Source organism: Chiloscyllium punctatum, chromosome 4 (assembly GCF_047496795.1).
Source record: "Chiloscyllium punctatum isolate Juve2018m chromosome 4, sChiPun1.3, whole genome shotgun sequence".
Lineage (NCBI taxonomy): Eukaryota > Metazoa > Chordata > Chondrichthyes > Orectolobiformes > Hemiscylliidae > Chiloscyllium > Chiloscyllium punctatum.
The window spans coordinates 69,351,361-69,372,980 of record NC_092742.1 but is presented as its reverse complement, the minus strand read 5'-3'; the positions used below and the strand labels follow the sequence as shown (position 1 = coordinate 69,372,980).

The following is a 21,620-nucleotide window of genomic DNA, read 5'->3' as shown; positions in this document are numbered from 1 at the left end:
GTGGGTGTCTGGAACGTGTTGCCAGCATAAGTGGTAGAGGTGAGCACAATAGTGTCATTTAAGGTGTATCTAGACAGATACATGAATGAGGAGGGAGCAGAGGGGTACAGATCCTTGGAAAATAGGTGACAAGTTCAGATAGAGGATCTAGATCGGTGCAGGCTTGGAGGGCCCAAGGGCCTGTTCCTGTACTGAGAGTGCTAGGTGACTTTAAATGCACGCTACCTGTATTCAAACATGTCATGCTGCTAAGAGTAAGTGGGCCAGATTATGAACTGAAATGATTGTCTGTCTGATCCAGGAATTTCAACCAATAGCAACAACTCCTCCATGGCATTGCCTCAGCCAGTCAGAGTTGACTTGCCAACCAATCAGCTTCTTCAAGCTTGCATTTGTCCTGATGAGTGCAAGATATAAAGCTTCAGCTTTTAATTTTTCTTTTCAGCAATATGTGAAATAATCTGTTGTAATTTATTGGCAATAAATTGAAATGCGGTCTGGCACTCCTCTTTCTATAGTTTTGTATTTCTCCAGAAAGGCCCTAATCCTTGGTAACCAGAAGTAGAAGCGTCAATCGGAGGCACCTAGAATGACTATCTTTGTGAATTCTCTTTCTTTGTTTTGGGAGTGGAGAAGAGTGATGATTGTGTCCTTTGCCTTTGGAAGTTCTCAAACTTGTACACAGATGATAATTTTAAGATATAATGTGTCTTATTGGTGTTTTGCACTAATCTAAATTTACTTTAATTTCAGTGAATTTGGCTTTGGGAATTGCTGCTAACGATATGGTAGGTGGATGTGCTTTTGTGTGAAACCTAATATAATTGAAAGGTAAAAACTTTTACACTAAGATTTCTACTGGTGCACTTATTATTGGAAATCATATTTTGTAATTAACTTGTTCAGTGTTGATAATTACAATTTATTTAGGGCTCTTATGGCACCAGGTAGTGCTCTACCTCCTGGGCTTGGAGGTTTGGGTTTAAGTTGCACCTGCTGTGTGTCATGATGTTTTGCAACAGATTGATTAAAATAGCCACAATTTACTTGTTGCAAAATGGGAGAGATAATGGCATAGTGGTAATGTCACGAGTAATGAATGAGTAATCTAGATTCCAAGGCTAATGTTCTGGGAACACAGATCTGATTCCCACCTTGATAGATGGTGCAATTTAATCTATTACAAGTCTGGAATAAAATACTTGCCTAGTAGAGTCATACAGCATGGAAACAGACTAATCCCAAACTAAATCAGTCCCACTACCTGCACTTGGTCATATCCCTCTGAATAATTCCTATTCATAAACTTAACCAACTGTATTTTAAATATTGTAACTATACCTTCATTCACCCTTCCTCTGGAACTTCATTCCACACACGAACCACTTTTTTTTTTACAAAAAGTTGCACCTCCTGTCTTTTTTAAATTGTTCTCCCCTTCATCTTCTCTGTACCCCTCATCATTTTATAAACCTCAATAAGGTCACTCCCTCAACCTGCTATGCTGCAGTGAAATAAGTCCCAGTCTTTCCAGCCTCTCCTTATAGCTCAAATCTACCATTCTCTGCAACATCCTGATAATTCTTTTCTGAACCCTCTCCAGGTTAATAAAAGCCTTCCAATAACAGAGCAACCAGAACTGCACACAGTATTCCAGAACAGGCCTCATCAATGCCCGGTACAGCCACAACATTATGTCCCAACTTCTATACTGGAAAAGTCTGAGCAATAAAAGCTAGCATGCTAAACGCTGCCTTAATCACCCTGTCTACATGTACCTGAACCTGTAGGTCTTTTGGTTCTACAACACTACCCAAGGCCATGCTTCTAATTGTATAAGTTCTTCCCTTTTTTTATGAAAATACAGTATCTCACACTTATCCAAATGAAACTCCATCAACCACTCTTTAACCCATTGACCCAATTGATCAAGATCTCTTTGTGATCTTAGATAACCTTCTTTACTCTCTCCAACACCACCAATTTTGGTGTCATCTGCAAACTTACTAACCATACCTTCTATAATTTCATCTAAATCATTTATATAAATGGCAAACAAACGTGGACCCAGCACCAATCCCTGTGGAACACCACCTCCAGTCTGAAAAACAAACCCTCAACAATTGCTCTCCGTCTCATGCCATCAAGCCAAGTTTGCATCCAGTTTGCAAGCTCACCATGTAATCTCATTTTACTAATTAGTCTACAATGCAGAACCTTGTCAAAGGCTTTACTGAAGACCAAGTAAACAGTGTCTGCCACTTTTTCCTCATCAATCTTCTTGGTTATTTCCTCAAACTCCAATCAAGTTTGTGAGACATGATTTCCCCCACACAAAACCATGTTGACTATCCCTGATCAAGCTTTGCCTCTAACTTCATACAAATCCTATCTTTTAGAATCATCTCCAACAGTTTACCCACCACTAAAGTCAGACTCTCCGGTCCGTAGCTCCCAGGCTGCTCCTTACATCATTTCTTAAACAAAGGCACAACATTAACGTCTTTCCAGTCATCCAGCACCTCACCCTTAATTATAGCTTATATAAATCTTTATGCAAGGGATACTGCAAGTTCTTCCCTAACCTCCTACAATGTCATGGGATGTACGAGATTGGGTCTTGGAGATTTATCCATCTTTTATATCTTCTGAAACACCCAGCACTACTTCTGTAATGTGAACTATTTTTTAAAACATCAGTATTTATTTTCCTGAGCTCTCTGGCATCTATTTCTTTCTCCACAGTAAAAAATGACGGAACATATCCATTTAATATCTCAGCCATCTGCTCCGGTTCAACACAAAGACCATCTCTTTGATCTTTAAGGGGCCCTACTTTAATGATGACCATGTGACCACTGTTGACTCTAATTTACTAATGTCTCCCATCCTGACCTGTTTGGCTGACACATGACTCCAGACCCACAGTCATGCTTTCATTCTGAACTGCCCAGCCTGTGATGCCCACATCCCATGAACAAATTTTTTTCAAAACTCCCATGTTGTGGTGATGTATGAATAGTACGGTGAGGAAAATTTGCAATATGTTAAAAATGGTTGTGGAATCTGTAATTGTTTATGAAAAAACTTGGCTAGGATTTTTAAGAGTTTTCAATCACTTGTGAAAAGTCAGGCTGTAAATTTGCTCACTAAGCTGGTAGATTTCTCAGACGTTTCGTCACCATGCTAGGTGACATAATCAGTAGGCTTCCAGTGAAGCGTTGGTGTTCTGTCCCACTTGCTATTTATCTGTCTTGGTTTGTTGTTGTGGGTGATATCATTTCTGGTTCTGTTTCTGAGATGTTGTTAAATGGGGTCCAAGTCTGTGTGTTTGTTCGTGGAGTTCCAGTTTGAATGCCAGGCCTCTAGGACTTGCCATGTGTGTCTTTGTTTAGCCTGTCCCAGGATGTATGTATTGTCCCAGTCGAACTGGTCTCCTCCTTGTCTGTGTGTGTGGATACCAGTGATACTTGGTCATATCTTTTGGTGACAGCTGTTTGCTGGTGAATGCCAGTTGACAGCTGTATCGGTTCAGTGGAGCAGTAAGCAATGCTATGTACCAGAGGTCTAGCTAGAGGATTTTATAACCATATTTAGTGCCACATGACTATGTAGAATGATGCACATGCATATTGTCTATATGAAATGACTATTTGAAGTATCTCCCTGATAATTTGTTTTTATGTTTATTCTGAATTGTGTTGAAGTATAATTTACAAAAAGTGAAAACTTGTTGTGAGTTCCACCATCTGAGAACCATTTGGTAAATTTGATTATTTTGCTTTACGGTTACCTGTGGGGCTATTACAATATTTAGGTTGAAGCACTCCGACATCATGGCCACAAATATTGTGTGTAGATTTGAGGTTTCCATTTTCCAAATGTGTCAGATCACACCCTTTTTGTTCCTCGCTTAATTTAAGAATTATAAACATCTAGCTTTTCTCTCGAGGCTGGAAAGCATGACTATTACAATCCGGAATCAGTCATGACTGCCACTTATCTCCTCTGAGCCTTACACGTGTGTTCTTTATTGTTGACATCTGTGTTAAATGGATCGCCATGCTATGCCGTTTGAAATGAATGTTTTTAGTGCAATATATATTTGATAATGATGTAACTGAGGAGTTTGTTGCAGCTCAATTGTAAAAACTTTGCATTGGTTTACTGGAAAAGAACTTGTATTCTCTTAAGTTTTGATATTAGTGGATGGAACATTAGAAATTCTGTCACCCACCGTTTTAAAAATAATCTATTGAGCCTATATGGATCCAAAAGAAATCTGGTGTTGCTGACCAGAACTGGAAATGCTTTGAGTTGTTGGTAGCTTAAGACACAACAACCTTAGCCTCAAATTAGTCCTTCCAGATTATCAGCTCTAGCCCACTGAACAAATATTAAGGCTCATCCATTTAACTTCAGTGGTGTGATTAAATTTTAATGAGTAAAAACTACACCTGACCTTGAATTTAGTTTTGTATGTATGGAGCCTTATTCTTTCAAATTTGAATTATTGGAGATTTTTACAAGTATTTAATTCAATTTTGTTTTCATGTCCTGGTGGAGAATCTGCCTCACTAAGAATTTTTCAGTCTGTCCAAGGAGGCACATTATTGCTTGGCCTAATCACACAGGTGTTGAATATCAGCAGAGCTGTTTTACTATCTGCTAACTAGAAACCATGGTATAAAATCTATCAAATTTTTGGACAAGTTAAACTGCGAACTACAAAGTCAAAGCTCTATTTTCTAGCTAGATAAACTTTCCCAGCTGAATAAATGAGAAATAACCTATCACTTGAAATATTTACTGAGTTTGTTGAACTGATTGATGTAGTCATTTTTTAACATAGAATTAATTGCCAGAAATTTGATCATATTGTCTGATAGATCATTGCTGCGCTATGTCAATACTTTGTAATTCTGTATTCCAACTGTCCAGCTGTTTTGAAAACCAATATTGGTTGCACTTGGCAATATGTCAGGTTTGTTTTTTGTTGACCAGCAAAAGAAATTTTTGTTGCCTTCTGTTTTCAAAACCAGGATGTTATACAATGTTACAATTAGCCTTTTGCAGCAGCATGAATTAATATTTATTAAGCATAATTTTGCTTAAAGTGTGTAATCAGTTTACTTGAATTGAGGTTTCTTTTTGTCTAATGAATAAGGTGGTACAGTGCTTGTGTATAAATGCTTGCCATCATACAATTAATGTGATACAAAAAGTTTTAATGTGCTTTTCTTTTTTTAAAAGCTGCTTGCCACTACTCATACTTGCCTTGTTTTGAGAGTTAGCTGGAATTGATGGTGCAGGCCAGTTTAACCTAAAGGCTTTTAAAGTGTAGTTCCTAGTGAGAGCTAATGATACAGAATTGGATTCAATATTGTGAGCATGTCATTCTTTTTATTTCTCTCAAATTTCAAAGGTTTGAAGGGTAAGTAGCATATTTGCTGTAAGTATAGCTTCTGATTAAATAAACTTGTATGTTAATAAAGATCATGAAATAGGCAGCAGTAAACATGTAAACCAAGGCAAGATTTTCTATGCGTATGGCATTATCCAAACCAAAGGTATTTATTGTACCTTCTGTTTCATTCGTAATTCTGAGTTGAGGGTAACACTTTGGCTAAGTTCTTTTTATGGAATTAGATATTAGTTTTGTTGCAAAGCTGTCTTCATTTGTGTTAAAATGCAAGGCTGAATATAGCTAACTGTATTGAGCTGAATTGTATAGCAAGTCACTATTTTCCTTTTTGTTAAGGTTGTGGGTCTGCTTGATGCAGATGTGTATGGTCCATCTATCCCACGTATGATGAATTTAAGAGGAAGCCCAGAACTGACAAACAGTAAGTTTCTTAACATAAGATATTATAATTTGAAATTACACTTGGATTAATGGAGTACACTCACTTCTAGGTATCCTGGTTTTCACTACCTGTGGATCCATGTTCTCATGAGGTCGCTCCAGACTCCTTTTTTTGTCCAGTTGATTCATCCAGTCTGATTGCACCAACCTTTGTGGTAATTAGGAGAATCGACATTTCAGGCATCAGCCCTTCTTCAGGAATGAGGAGGGTGTGCCAAGCAGGCTAAGATAAAAAGGTAGGGAGGAGGGACTTGGGGGAGGGGCGTTAGGAATGCGATAGGTGGAAGGATGTTAAGGTGAGGGGATGGGGGCAGAGAGGTCGGGAAGAAGATTGCAGGTCAAGAAGGCGGTGCTGAGTCTGAGGGTTGGGACTGAGATAAGGTGGGGGAGGGGAAATGAGGAAACTGGAGAAATCTGCATTCATCCCTTGTGGTTGGAGGGTTCCTAGGCGGAAGATGAGGCGCTCTTCCATCAGGCTTCCTGTTGCCATGGTCTGGCGATGGAGGAGGCCAAAGACCTGCATGTCCTTGGTGGAGTGGGAGGGGGAGTTAAGGTGTTCAGCCACGGGGCGGTTAGGTTTGTTGGTGCGGGTGTCCCCAGAGGTGTTCTCTTAAACGTTCCCATGGGATCCTTCCATATCCGTCACAAATTCACCTGCACCTTCACACACACTATTTACTGCATCCGCTGCACCCGATGTGGCCTCCTCTACATTGGGGAGAGGCCGCCTACTTGCGGAAAGTTTCAGAGAACACCTCTGGGACACCCGCACCAACCAACCCAACCGCCACGTGGCTGAACACCTTAACTTCCCCCTCCCACTCCACCAAGGACATGCAGATCCTTGGCCTCCTCCATCACCAGACCATGACAACACAAAGCCTGGTGGAAGAGCGCCGCATCTTCTGCCTAGGAACCCTCCAACCACAAGGGATGAATGCAGATTTCTCCAGCTTCTTCATTTTCCCCTCTCCCCACCTTATCTCAGTCCCAACCGTCTGACTCAGCACCGCCTTCTTGACCTGCAATCTTCTTCCCGACCTCTCCGCCCCCACCCCCCTCTCTGGCCTATCACCCTCACCTTAACCTCCTTCCACCTATCGCATTCCCAACACCCCTCCCCCAAATCCCTCCTCCCTACCTTTTTATCTTAGCCTGCTTGGCACACCTTCCTCATTCCTGAAGAAGGGCTCATGCCCGAAACGTCGATTCTCCTGGTCCTTGGATGCTGCCTGACCTGCTGCGCTTTTCTAGCAACACATTTTTCAGCTCTGATCTCCAGCATCTGCAGTCCTCACTTTCTCCTAGAGAGACTTGGTTTTCTGCTTTAGTATGATGTAATAAGATGCTTATTGGGTTATTATTTTTAATTTAAAAATGGCTTTAGTTATGTTGTTTTATTACCTGTAAGAAGTCAGCCTACTCTTGTTGAAATGGCACTGGGTTGTCTTTGCCTTAACGAATTTATACACTGTACTGGGGGTGCAGGGAATGGAAAAATAATGAACATTTGTTATGCAGAAACTTAAATTCATTCAGACCTTTCCAAAGAATCACTTATTTTGTTTTCTTCTCGTAGCTTGCTTGAATCTGTTGTGACGCTTCAAGCTAGAAGGGAGAAACTCTAATCGTGTTTGTGGTACTGTGTCATTGAGCAGTTCTTGATGTGACATAAGCAGGCCTGTATGTGATTTTCAAAAAATGACTGGTTTAAAACTGAGAGTTTCCTTGGGCTCAGCTCCAACTTAAAATTGATACAACAAACTAAATAACTTAAACTGCTTGTCTCACTTTTAATTTCACTTTTACTGAAGGCCCAGAGTGCAAGACCTGCCCTACCAACACACATGAGTTAGCTTCATAAGATTCTGTGATAAATTTTGAAAGTTGAACTAGAAATAGTCTCGTCGATTCATGTCCTTTAGACGAGGAATCCTCCTGTCTTTACCCAGCTTGGCTGATATATGATGCTGTTAGGTTCTTTTCCTGAGGTTTCACAAACTGGATGCAATTCACACATACCAGCTTAAAGTTTAGTAAAGTTTGTACAAGCGAGGTGACCGCCTTTGACCTGCTATGCAGGCATGCAAAGTAAAGTCAAAGTGAGGCCCTGAACAAAGAAGGCACATCCCCTTTGTACAGGTCAGTTGGTCATGCTCACAGATACTCTGGCTGCTCCCCCATAGTCACATGCCACTCAAAACAACCTCCAGCCACTTCCTCACAGTCACATGTTACCCCAGGTACAATGGTAGGATGAGATCATCCTCTGAGATAATGCAAATGTAAATGCCCTAATTCTGGAGAATCATTATGCAGACGATTTCCTTCTTAGTAATTCACCAAGACAATGTAGGTGTATATATCTACCTTCAGAGGATGGCTAGAAAGCATTTATGAATGGAAAAGATTGAAAGATAGTTTAATTTGATAATAGTAGGGGGAGGAGGAGCAAATGACTGTCTAAATGAAGTGGGAGTCATTTGCATTCCTGCATGAATGTCATTCCCCACCCAAACATAATGTAATATTAAAAGGATTAAACTGCATTAATGTCTACAGAGAGAGTATAATTTAATCTTTTTAACATTACATTACTAGACCTGTAATAATGTACATGATTGTTAATTAACCTCTGAAATAGAATCATAGAGTCATATGGCACAGAAACTGACCCTTTGGTCCATACCAAACATAATCCCAAACTAAACTAGTGCCAACTGCCTTCTCTTGGCCCATATCCGTCCAAACCTTTCCTCTTGTATCCATCCAAATGCCTTTTAAATATTGTAATTGTACCCGCATCCACCACTTCCTCGGGAAGTTAATCCCACACTCTAATCACTCTCTGTCTTTTGTTTTAAATTTCTTCCCTCTCCCCTTAAAAATGTGTCTCCTCGTCTTGAAATTCCCCATCTTGGGGAAAAGACAGCTACCGTCTCTACCTCTCATTGTATCAGGTCACCATTCAACCTCCTCTGTTCCAGTGAAAAAAGTCCCACCCCATCCAGTCTTTCTTTATAACTCAAACCTTCCGTACCCAGCAATATCCTGATAAATCTTTTCTCGACCACCTTCCTGCTTGATAACATCCCTCCTATAACTGGGTGACTAAAACTGACAGTGTTCCTTAAGAGGCCTCACTAATGTCCTGTACAACGTCATAATGCCCCAACTCCTCTACTCAAAAGGACTGCGCAATGAAGGCAAGCACGCCAAATGTCCAAATGTGACACAAACTTTAAAGAATTACGTACCTGCACCCCTAGGTCCCTCTGTTTGACAACACTACCCAAGACCCTGCTACTAATTGTATAAGCTCCACCCTGGTTGTTGCACCAAAAAGGCAATACCTCAGTTATCCAGAGTGAGCTCCATCTGGTATTTTTCAGCCCATTGAGCCATTTGATCAAGATCCCTTTGTAATCTTAGAAAACCTTCTTCACTATCTATATGCCATCAAGTTTGGTGTCATCTGCAAACTTAACCGTGCCTTGAAATGGCTGAGCAAACCATATCGGTTTGATCAAAATGCTACAAGGAAGTCAAATAAGATTAAAATCAGATATAACAAAAATGTATCCAGCCCAGGTGACATTGCAAAGTCCTGATTAATAACATTTGCTAAGGTTGGGAGAGCTGCCCCTTGGACAAAGCTGGCTAAGTTTCACTGTTAGAATTGGCTTTAGGAACAATGTCCCATGCTACTCACTCACTGCCTCAGCTATGCCATCTCTACAAGTTAGGTAATGGTGTATATTCTAAAAAAATTGAAGTGTACATTTGACTTTGATTCCAGACCTCATGTCGTTTCATAGCTTCGATCAAACCTGAATAGGAAACCACTGATTACTAGGGACAGTATTTCTCCAAGTTAATTACTGCTTGGAAGAAACACTGAGGGTAACAAGGGGCTAGAGTGAACTCTGGGTTGGTAACTGCAACATCATCCACCCACCTATGGCTCAGTAATATGACCATAGACTGAAAGAATATAGCAGTTGTGGTGGAAGGAATACTCGATGGAAGGGAATATCCACTTGACCTTAAGTGTCCAACCTGCCGATTGCAGATACTTCCCTTCACTTCAGTATCAATGGGAGTGATTTCCACTTGATCTTTCTGGGTTAATGTTCTGTTGTTATGGAGAGGTCACACTGTATTGTGTTAAAGAGAATAAATTCAGAACAGACTCATTATTTCAAAACTGGACAACATCAACAACAGAATTTTGTCTCGCCATAGCCTGTGACTTCACGATCCACCGTAATACTTACCATCAAGCCAGATGACAAACATGGACTCAATGAGGATTTTTGAGGAGAATACCAAGAACCGCACGCAGCATATGAGTGCTGAAAAATGAAGTGCTACTTCAATGCCTTAAACTGAGATTACATGCTGAATTTAGCTGAGCAGTTTCATCATCAAATTAGAACTCTGCCATTTATGACCAAATTTGGCAAGATGCCAACGAACAAGTAAATAATTGAGAGAGGTGTTACCTCCTCAATTCATCATATCCTTCATGATGGAGAGCAGCACATATCTGTCAGAGATAAGGCTGAAATATGCACAACAATCTTCTTGGAAAATTTCTGAGTGGATGATGCATCTCTGCTTCCTAAGGCTCCCTGTGTCACAGATGTCTGTCTTCATCTATTTTGATTCAATTCAAGTAATATCAAGAAACTGTTGAAGGTATTAGCTATTAAAAAAGCCATGATCCTGACAAGTCTTGAAGACTTTGCTAATGAGCTAAATGTGCCTTTAACTGAGCTGTTCCAGTACAGCAACATTTCTTTGGTAGACTACCTCATGAGGTAATCATTTGCTCTTTGATTGTTAACTGTAGTTCAGAAGCCTCCCTTTGACACAGCTGTCACTGCCTCAGTTGCTGCAAACGAAAGTATGACTGTAATGCTGGCAACTACCCAACAAAGTGGATCATTAGCAATTTTTGAGAAGATTTGTAGCTCAGATTGATGATATGTATGTCAGTTAGGTTGCTGAGCTTTTTGGGCATTTTGTTACCATGACTAGGTGACATCATCAGTGAGAGTCTCCAGTGAGTGCTGGTGGTATGCCCCCAACCCCTCCCATTTATCTCTCCACCCTGAGGCTTCCACCCTTGTTCCTGATGAAGGGCTCCAGCCTGAAACGTTGATTCTCCTCTTCTGATGCTGCCTGACCTGCTATGCTTTTCCAGCAACACACTCTCTACCTGCACTGGGAAGACTAGACGCCTTCTCGCAGAGCGTTTTAGAGAACATCTCCGGGACTCCCACACCAATCAACCCCACTACCCCCAGCCAAACATTTCAACTCCCTGTCCCACTCTGCCGAGGACATGCAAGTTGTTACCTTCATCCATCGCCACTCTCTCACCACCCGACCCCTGGAGAAAGAACGCTTTTTCTTCCACCTCAGGACCTTTCTACCCACGGCATCAATGTGGACTTCACTAGTTTCCTCATATTTTCCTCCCACCTCCCCTTACCCCAGTTCCAACCTTCCAGTTTAGCACCACCCTCATGACCTGTCCCACCTGTCAATCTTCCTTCCCACCTATCTGCTCCACCCTCTTCTCCGACCTATCACCTTTACCCGACCTCCATCCACCTATTGCACTCTGAGCTACCTTCTCCCCAACCCTCTCCCATTTATCTCTCCACCCCAGAGGCTCCCTGTCCCATTCCTGATGAAGGGCTTTTGCCCGAAACGTCAAGTCTCTTGCTCCTCCGGTGCTGCCTGGCCTGCTGTGCTTTTCCAGCAACACACTGTCGACACTGTCCCGCCCCTCTATTTATAGGTCTTGGTTTCTAAAGGTGGGTGATGTCATTTTCACTTTTGTTCAAGGGAAGGTAGATGGGGTCTAAGCCGATGTGTTTATTGATGGAGTTTGGATAGAATTCCATGCCACTAGGAATTCTTGTGTGTGTTGTCCAATTAAAGTGGTGTCCTTCTTCATCAGTATGTATGGAAACTAGTGAGAGTGGGTCTTGTCTTTTGGTGGCTAGTTTGATGTTCATGCATCCTGGTGGCAAGTTTCCTGCGTGGCTGTCCGATGTAGTGTTTTTTGCAGTTCTCACAGTATTTTGTAAATAGCGTTAGTTTTGCTGGTAGTATCGAATGGATCCTTTTGGGTTCATTAGTTGCTGTTTAAGTTTGTGGATTACCATGATGCTAAGGGGTCTGAGTAACCTGGAACTCATTTCTGATATACCTTTGAAAGTAATGTGGTGATAGCTTTTGGGTGCGTTGTGTCTGCTTGTTTGGATTTGTTTCTGAGGAGTCGGCGCTTCTATTTTTCTGTTGTTTGTAATTCTTGGATGTTACAGTGTGATGTAGCTTGTTGAAATACCGTCTTGATGCACTTCTGCTTGTGGGATGATTGCTTCTGAAGTTAAGTATTTGGTCTGTGTATGTTGTTTTTATGTAGATGCTGGTTTGAAGGTCTGTTAACTGTACATTCAACTTCATGTCTAGGAATGGGAGTCTGTTGTCATTCTTGTGAATTTTATACTTGTCAGGATATTGTTGATGGTGTTGTATGTTTGTTCTAATTTGTTCCGTTTTGTGACGACAAAGGTGTCACCCACCTTTTGTGTTATTATTGGATCATTACCTTTGTGCACAAATCCAATTCCATTAATCACTACCCTGTCAGTGTCTTCTGCAGCCACGTGATGGAAGGTATGGAGCATAGTGCTGACGAGTGGCATTTATTTAGCAGTGCTCAAGTACTGCCGGGACTGCACAGTTCAAGGATAGTAATGTCACCAATGTAACCATTGCAATAAACTTTATTCGATCAGCTACATAGATTGTGCCTACATATGCAGGTCAGGAGCTGGGTATTCAATTGTTACGACATGGAAACAGACAGGTGAATCAAATCAGCTTTTCAACTTGTGTATTTGCTACATAATTAAAATCTTCAAAGACCCTCAAAATTGACACAATGGCTCCTATGAATAACCAGTCTCCGATTCTGCAAATAATCAATTCCAGACATTATTTTGTCTTTTAAACGAAAGACTTAGCAATTTATTAACAATAAAGTAACTTCAACAGAGTAAAATTAGACAACAAAATAATCTAATTGGTCTGTTTTATAAAACCAAAAAACTTTGTTTTCGGTGCCAGTCACACAAAAGACAAACAAACACAGTTAAGGGATGAATGAAAGAAAACAACAATTGGCCAGATCACCTAAGTGTTTTTCATGCTATGTTATTCTACAAGCATAAATGAAGTTTTCTTGTTTATTTATCTAGAGTTGGCAATCAGAGTCACCTTTTCACTCCTTCACATAAAGGCAGTAATAACTTAGTTTTCTATTATTTGAGCTTCCAAGAGCTGCTAATGGGAGGTTAGGCAGGGAGCTTTCAAATCTTCACACTTTAGCATCAACTTCCCAATTCTCTGACCACTCCCTGACTGACCATCTCCTCCACAAGTTCTCAGTTACCATTCAATATCTGCCACCTGTTTGAGCATAAAGTCTTTTCCAGACTTGCTGGGACATATTCCTAGATACTGACTTCATTAATAACCAACTTCTGCTATCTGTTTAAACCCATAATGCTCTTCCCTAGTGATGAAGCATGTGCAGAACCTTTGATCAGGAATCAACCTGCAAAGAAGGTTTGGCCTTACGAATAAACAAAAGTTTCTTTGGTCTGCTTTCGTTTTGACACAAGCTGCTACACATAGTCTTAAAGTCACCTTTAGATTCCAATCCAGAGGTCATCGTTCCAAACCAAAATTAATATAAGAATAAATCTAAAATAATTTTTAAAAATCAGTGACAGCTCTAACTTGGGGCGGCTTGGTGGCAGTGGTTAGCACTGCTGTCTCACAGCACCAGGGCCTCTGGTTCGATTCGAGCCTCTGGTGACTGTGCAAACTTCACACAAACATTCTCCCCATATCTGCGTGGGTTTCCTCCAGGTGCTGTGGTTTCCTCCCACACACCAAAGATGTGCAGGTTACGTGAATTGGCCATGCTAAATTGCCCATAGTGTTAGGGGCATTCGTCAGAGGGAAATCGGTCTGAATGGGTTATTCTTCACAGGGTCGGCGTGGACTTGTTGGGTCAAATGGCCTGTTTCCATACTGTAGGTAATCTAATCTAACTCTATGACAAGTGATTCATCCTGACTTCCCAAATCCAATATCGTTATCAGGTGTAATCAAGAGTGTGAAGGAATGCTATCTACATTGGGTGAGTACTGACTCTCAATACCACCTCTAAGTTAAATTAGGCTACTTGTTTGTTACCCCACCTCCCTGTGATGCAAACGCCTACTGTTTCTGCTGTGTTCTTTTTAACTCCACCACCTCCAAATTCAAACAATCAATATGCCAAAATTCCTGAACAACACTGGGAGTATTTTCACCATGCAGATTGTAGCAGTTTAAGATGACATCTGCAATGAATCCAGGCAACCAGGAATGAGAAATAAATGTTGCCAGTACCAGATTGATGAATGAAACTTCTTTTATATTCTAAGTATAAGGTATTGAAACAAACAACATTTAGCTTCTGCAATATAATACCAGCCATAGCAATTCCAATATGACGACCCAAATGCATCAGTTAGAGACTTGCAAGAGAGTACAAGACTCATAACTGTTTGAGTTGTGTTTCGCTGTCCATCATGCTGGATTGCCTTTTCAGAACAGTGGCTAATTTTCTCAAATTCTGGGTTATCAGTAAGTAAGACAAATTATGTCATAGGTGTTTGAATGACTAGAAACACAGCTTAGACTGCAACCTGTAGTTACAAACAACTATATATGTAGCCTCCCTCTGAAGGATGCAATGCTGTAGATTTTGTTTTAGCAATAAAACAGATGTCTATTAACAAAAGAAATGAAGATGAAATATAATATCCCAAACCATCAACTTTTAATAAAAATTCAAAGATTTTCAAGCACATAGTTAACATATAATTCCATTAATTCCAAGCACTCTTTCATAAATTGAAAAGAAATGATATGTCTTTTGCATAGTATGCAAACACGCACCTCTAGCACAATACCAGAAATACTACTCCTACAATGCTCGCACAAAAGTCCCTCTATTTAACAGTTTGGTAGGTTTAAATCACTTATGACTTTAGCTTTTAGACAAACTACAAACAGCTTTTTCCTGCAGCTTCAATGTACTCAGCTTTAAGTAACCTCTTTAGGGAGATCTGGGACTAATTCTAACTCTTCAGTCAAAGATAATCAAGTTCACTACATGATCATCCCTTCTCAGAAACACTGGTGTGTAGAGCCACCCCATCAAAGGAGCTCCCCAAAACTCGAAGTAAGAGAGAAAAACCATAACTCTCCCTCTCTAATCCCTCCAGCGGTGTTTATCTTAAGCTTTTTTTAAAAATCCCAGAAATCTCTGACAAACCTTAAGGGCCCATGACTTACCTTGTGTTGTTAAACGTTGTAAATATATATAAATTAATTAGTGGTGTACACAAACCCATTCACTTCAAAGCTGGGTCTCAAAAACTCTTTTTAAAAGTACTGTCACATGGCTAATCTAAAGAGTTAATTACTACCTTTAGCACACTGAAACCTCACTGGTTACCAACACACAAACTAGAAAACCAAACTTAAAATAAATGACTTTAATTCTTTTTATATAAATATCAGCCATGCCACATAATCCATATCAAGTAAATTTCTAATTTGACATCCTTTCAAGTTTAAATACATTTTTTCAAAAAAGAATTTCCCTATTTGAACTCATTGCATGATCACCACCTGTCTTGGTAATTAAGGGGATACCTGGTGATCTTTTTGCAGCTGTCCAATACTCCTTGCTCAGTCTCCTCAATCTGTGACCACTAGCCAGCCCACTCTGCAATGCTTATGTTTTTACACTCCATGTTCAATGCCATCATTTCTTCCTCTTCTCTCCCACCACCCACCATTACCTTTACACAAAACAAAAACAAAATGTATGAACTGAAGTGTCTGTGGGCCACAGTTTGGTAAACAATATCAGGTCCTGAAACAATTGTACATCCCCTATTACTTTAGGGTTCCAGTTTGTCATGTGCTTGCTGAACCCATTAGGTTATTTACATCCATAACAGCCACTTTAAATGAGATGAGCAGGAAAATGGTCACATGGCCTCAAATATTGAGTATCACTGCAGCTATTGTAACTTGTTTTAGTTCTCCAAACTAAAATTTTAATTAATGAAAATAGCTTGTGGTGGATCCATTTCCTGTCAACATTTCTGTTATGAATTCCTCTATTTACTTAAGATAGTTCTCATAAATAATATTTTCAACATGGAATCATATCTTTTCCTGCCCCAGCCCACCTCATTTGTTTTTCTATAATATAATATAACTACTATAGGGTGGCATTAAAAGTATTGCAATATTAACAGGTTGCCAATGCACTTGCATTCAACAGAGTCAGCATGATTTTGTGAAGGGTAAATAGTGTTTGACTAATTTGCCAGAGTTGTTCAAAGATGTAATAAACAAAGTGGATAATGGGACCCTTCTGGAAGGGATTTCATAAGATGCTGCACAAAGGATTAGCATACAAGGCAAGATTACATGAGGTTAGGTGTAATGTATTAGCTTGGATAAAGGTTCGGTAAAACAACAGAAAGCAGATTCAATAGAAATGGTTTTTTTCTAGTTGGCAAGATGTAATTAGTGGGGTGCCCAAGTTTCAGTCCTCAGGAACCGAACTGTTTACTATCTACATTAGTTACTTTAATGAAAGGATAGATGATTATATAGCAAAATTTGTGGATTGCACTGCAATAGGTGGGAAAGTAAATCTCATTGAAGAGATAAGAAATTTATAAATGGATATGTATCAGTTAGGAGAATGGGCCAAAAGTTAGTCAATGGACTTCAACATGGATGTGTGAGATTTTCCTTTTTGTTCGGATGAATAGGAAAGCATCTAATAATCTAAATGGAGAGAAGCTGTGGAGTGCTTCGGTGCAGAGTTCTGGTTGTCCTCCTACATAATTTTCTGCCATTTATGCAATTACTGCAGGTAGTAAGGAAGACAGAAGGAGTATATTATAAAAGTAGGCAAGTGTTGCTACAACTGTGCAAGTTATTAGTGAGGTTGCACCTGAAGTTTCACATGCAGTTTTGATCCCCTTACTTGAATGATGAAGTTGCATTGGGGGCAGATCAGAAGCGATTTACTAAGTTGATTGTACAGGTTAGAGATTGGTCTTATGAAGAGAGTTTGAGCAGTTTAAACGAATGAGAGGTGATTTAATTGAGATATGCAAGAGGTTAAAGCAGATTGACAAAGAAAGGAGGTTTCCTCTTGTGAGGCAATCCAGAATGAGAAGTCTTAGTTTTAGCAGAAGGGTAGCAGATTTAAAATGTAGATGAGAAATGATTTCTCTCAAAGGATCATACGTTTGTGGAATTTACTACCCAAGAGTGCAGTGGATTCTGGGACATAGAGTAAATTTGAGGAGATAGACAAACATTTAATTACTAATAGGTTGAAGTGTTACAAATAGCAGTCAGGAAAGTGGATTTAAGGCCAGGATTAGATCAGCCATAGTTGTATTGAGGAGCTGAATTGCCTACTCCTTTTCCTCGTTCTTCGTCAGAGGTCTGTAGAGCAGAAAACAGGCCTGTCAGACATAGAGTGTGCACTAGACAAAAACAACCACCTAACTATTCTAATCCCATTTTCCAGCAGGTCCTGACTACATTCTTTTATTTGTGGAATGGCTTTGACAGAAGCCAATATGGGATTTAAGGTGTTGTTTGCAAATATTTTGTAAGAATAATTTTAAAATGAAAACGTTTTTTCTCAAAGGCAACTTGATGAGACCCTTGGTTAACTTCGGGATTGTCTGGTAAGTATTTTCAATTCAATAGCATCCCAGTTTTCTTTGAAAATTTTCAATTAAATACATCTGTAACAAAATGTTATCTGATGACACTCATTAAATGATCTTTCACCCTGTCCTGTTGTTTGCCCATCCTTTTTGTAGCATGTCAATGGGATTTTTAGTAGAGGAAGGAGCACCAGTTGTTTGGAGGGGTCTCATGGTGATGTCAGCAATCGAAAGGCTATTGAGACAGGTGAGGAAAACCATCCTAATGGACCTTTTTTTGTTTTGAAGAACAGATAATTGGTACATAAATTATATTTATATGACAGTCCACAAGTATTTTTTAAATATGTTTTCACATAACTGATTTGAATATATTTCCAGTGAAAAGTTAAATCAAAACTGTTGTTATTTTGACTGGTTTTAAACACTTTGTAATGTCATCATCTATTCTTTACTTTCCATATTTTGTAAGGGTTGCCTTGATACTCTGATATCAGGAGTTTGCAATGTTAACAATGTAGTTACTAGTTATAGAATAGCATGTTGGTGTGCTTAACCAGCCATGGACTGTTCATGAAATGAGTGATTATTTTTGTAGTGTGGTTAAATAAACACAAACTGTTGACATGGCTGGTCTGATAGTATTTGAATCTTTGACTTTTTTGAAGCAGAAGTAAGTTTTTATGAATATTGCTTTTGAGTTTTGCTTTCAGCAACAACTTTTTTGTTTAATCCAGTATGCCTTTTTTTATCTTTGCTATTAACTTCACTAATATTTGTAGTTTATAATTTGAAGATACATGTACAGGACTCTGTTGTCTGTTCACCTTGCTATGAATGTTTTCTGTTCTATAGGTTGACTGGGGTCAACTAGATTACCTTGTGGTAGACATGCCTCCTGGCACAGGAGATGTGCAACTTTCCATTTCTCAAAACATTCCAATTTCAGGTAGGTTTTAGTTGTTTAATGTCCTTGTACAAACCTTCTAATTAATCCTGTCAGCTGACCCCTGGGTGTGATTTTCTTTCTTGGGCATTCGGCCTTTTTGCACAACTAATTTAGAAGCCAAATTTTAACAAGATCCTCCATTGCATTTGGAATGTGTTTGTGGGCCACTGAAACCATTGTGGTTTATGGGCACTTTTTATTTTGTTTTTTGGCTCTGTAGTGAGATTGCCATTTCAGTTCAGAAAGTATTTTGAGAAATGTGGGTGTGTGAAAATTCTTTATGAATCATTTTTATTGTTAGAATCAATACTACTTGTTTCAAATTATTCTAGTCCTGACATTATAATGATTGATTGATTGTCACCTCAAAAGGAAACAAAAGTAGTTTCAAAATTGTACTGTTGAAATCCGGTTTGGCCTGTACATTAATTAGTGTTGCACATGGCAGAAAAATATGAAATGCTGACAATTTATGGAGGAGATCACTCCACTTCTCCAGCTATGTGCACCTCTGTCCTCCCATTTAGGGGAATAATATGTCATTGACATACATTTTTCCTTCTGATCAATGACTTCAATACTGTTATGGAAGTGGCTAGAGGAGTACACTTTCAGCATCACTTGCACCCAGGTCATAGCGTAAATGAAAATGTGTTGCCTGGTGACCAAGATGTTCAAATAAATACCTTCTCTGCATCAGGTGTTAATAAAAGATCTATCAATCCAATTTCTTTAATAAATACAATTATTTATTTATTTATCACAACTGAGCATAATCGATGAAGATGCAATAACAGGTTAACGTTCACTTATTTGGAAGTAAGTATGTTCATCCCTCCAAATAACCTAAAACACACAATCGCACCACGCATTTACGCACACTACTGCACTCGTATGCACAAGCTGTTCAGGAAAGGCAGGAGGTGGGGGTGGGGGGGGGGGAGGAACAAATGGATTTCCTTCTGTAGAGGTTCTCTTTTAAAAGAAGAAAATTCACTTTCTTGTCATTATTCCTGAAGGCAAGTGGGACGAGGCGAAGCATGTTCCAAACTCTGCTGCTGTAATGTTTGGTTCACGTGGTCAAATTGCACACAGTTGCCTTTGGAGTCTTAGCAGACATGGTTTTCTCAGGGAATAAGTGTTGGGATGTTTCTTCCATTACCTTTCCAGAGGAACAAATAGGTTTCCCCTGAAATTAACAGATTTTCTATCATTAAATATAATTTATCTCTATTTCCTCCGTCTAACTCCTTCAAGATTTTAAATATATTATCTCCCCTGAGCCACTGTGTTCTCAGGAGAATAATCCCATCTTCTCTGGTCTATCCATATATTCTTATCCTTGTTACCAATCTAGTGATCACTTCTGTATCATGTCCAAACTATTCATGTCCTTCTCACTACAGTGTTCAGGCGAGGGTTTTCTTTGCAAGTTCTGGATTTTATAATCTATACTTCTATTTATAAAGCCCAGGGTCATTTTTTTTTTCTGCCTTTTAAGAATTTTGTACAAATGCCTCCAAGAAAACTGCTTAAATTTTAAAATTTATGATTTCATTAATTTTCTGTGTTGAATTCAACATGTCATATGCCTTCCACCACCTTATGCCGTTTTGAAGTTGTAATCTCTTCTCTTTTGAAAGAAGACAAGTTGCAGAAGTAAAGGAAATGAAGTAGAAATGGAGATAAAGCATACCAAAAAGTGAGGACGAATTGAGGAAAAGGGAATATGTAGCAAAGGGGGGAGTCATGCAAAAGATAGAACGTGCAGGAGAAGGGAGTGAGATAAAGGTTGGGAGAAAATAGGTGAAGTACAGTATCATATCACTTTTTTAAAGTAATATAAATCAAAATGAACCATAATTTTCAGTTTAATTGCAAGGGCTAATTTTAAAAGTATTTCATTGGCATAATGTGGAATACATTGACTTTGCTTGCAAAAATACTTTTATCGTAGCTCAAACGATGGTACTGGAATTAGAATTTATGACACTTTCCTTTTAGGTGCAGTTATTGTTTCTACTCCCCAAGACATTGCTTTGTTGGATGCACAAAGAGCAACAGAAATGTTTCGTAAAGTTAATGTTCCTGTAAGTATAAATAGTATCTTGTTTGTATTGATTTAAAATGAAATGTGGATATGACTAAATTGTAATCTGCTCATGCTGCAAACAATGCTGTGGTTTTCAAATAAAAAATTGAAGAATTCAGAGTTGGCTAGCAGAAATTTGCATCTTCTCTAGTTTAACAATAACTTGTTTACATCTTGAATGTTTAGAAAGAAAAATTTTTTCTGATGCAAATTGAGTTATCACATTCCTAGCTATCTTTCTTCTTCCCCCACACCCCCTCCCATTTATGTCTCAGCCCCCTTTGCACCCCCACTCCCCATTCCTGATGAAGAGTTTATGCTCGAAACGTCAACTCTCCTGCTGCCTGACTGGCTGTACTTTTCCAGCACCACATTTTTTTGTCGTTGACCTCCAGCATCTGCAGTCCTTACTTCATCGTGAGAATTGTTACTGCACATGAGGAGGCCATTTTGGTCCTTGTATCTGCACTAGCTCTATCTGAATAAGCAATGTTCCTTGTGCCATTTCCTAGCCTTTTCTCCATGAAAAGTCTTATGTAAGTGAAATCTTTTGTTTTAATCACTGGTATAACATTTTGTACTAAATTCACTATGCATTCCCTAGTAAGAGATTAATTGTATTAAAGATTACTTTGAGCCAATATTTATGTCTTGGCAGCATGTATTTACATTGTGCAGTCAACTTATTCATCTCTAAAAGGTATTTAATGCTACATCAAAAATAATTATAGAAAATAAAAGCTCATTGTGTAGAAGGTAATATATTGGTATGGATGGAGGTTTGGCTGGTTACAAGAAAGCAGAGGTATAAATTGTATTGTTCATGTTGGCAAAATACAATGGATATGTAAATGACAT

At 39.2% G+C, this 21,620-nt stretch overlaps 1 protein-coding gene across 3 annotated transcripts in view; it reads left to right on the top strand.

Moving 5' to 3' along the window:
- The window catches only part of nubpl (nucleotide binding protein-like), a 29,505-nt gene that overhangs the window by 4,589 nt on the left and 3,296 nt on the right, over positions 1 to 21,620 (top strand). For 2 of the 3 annotated variants that reach the window (XM_072568973.1, XM_072568971.1), the window contains 6 exons: positions 754 to 788; positions 5,762 to 5,846; positions 17,700 to 17,739; positions 17,878 to 17,968; positions 18,577 to 18,670; positions 20,675 to 20,760. In XM_072568973.1, the coding sequence (XP_072425074.1) occupies positions 754 to 788; positions 5,762 to 5,846; positions 17,700 to 17,739; positions 17,878 to 17,968; positions 18,577 to 18,670; positions 20,675 to 20,760 (431 nt within the window). Of the gene's footprint in view, positions 1 to 753; positions 789 to 5,761; positions 5,847 to 14,058; positions 14,097 to 17,699; positions 17,740 to 17,877; positions 17,969 to 18,576; positions 18,671 to 20,674; positions 20,761 to 21,620 lie in introns of all 3 variants that reach the window. The other variant, XM_072568972.1, reaches the window with a different exon arrangement.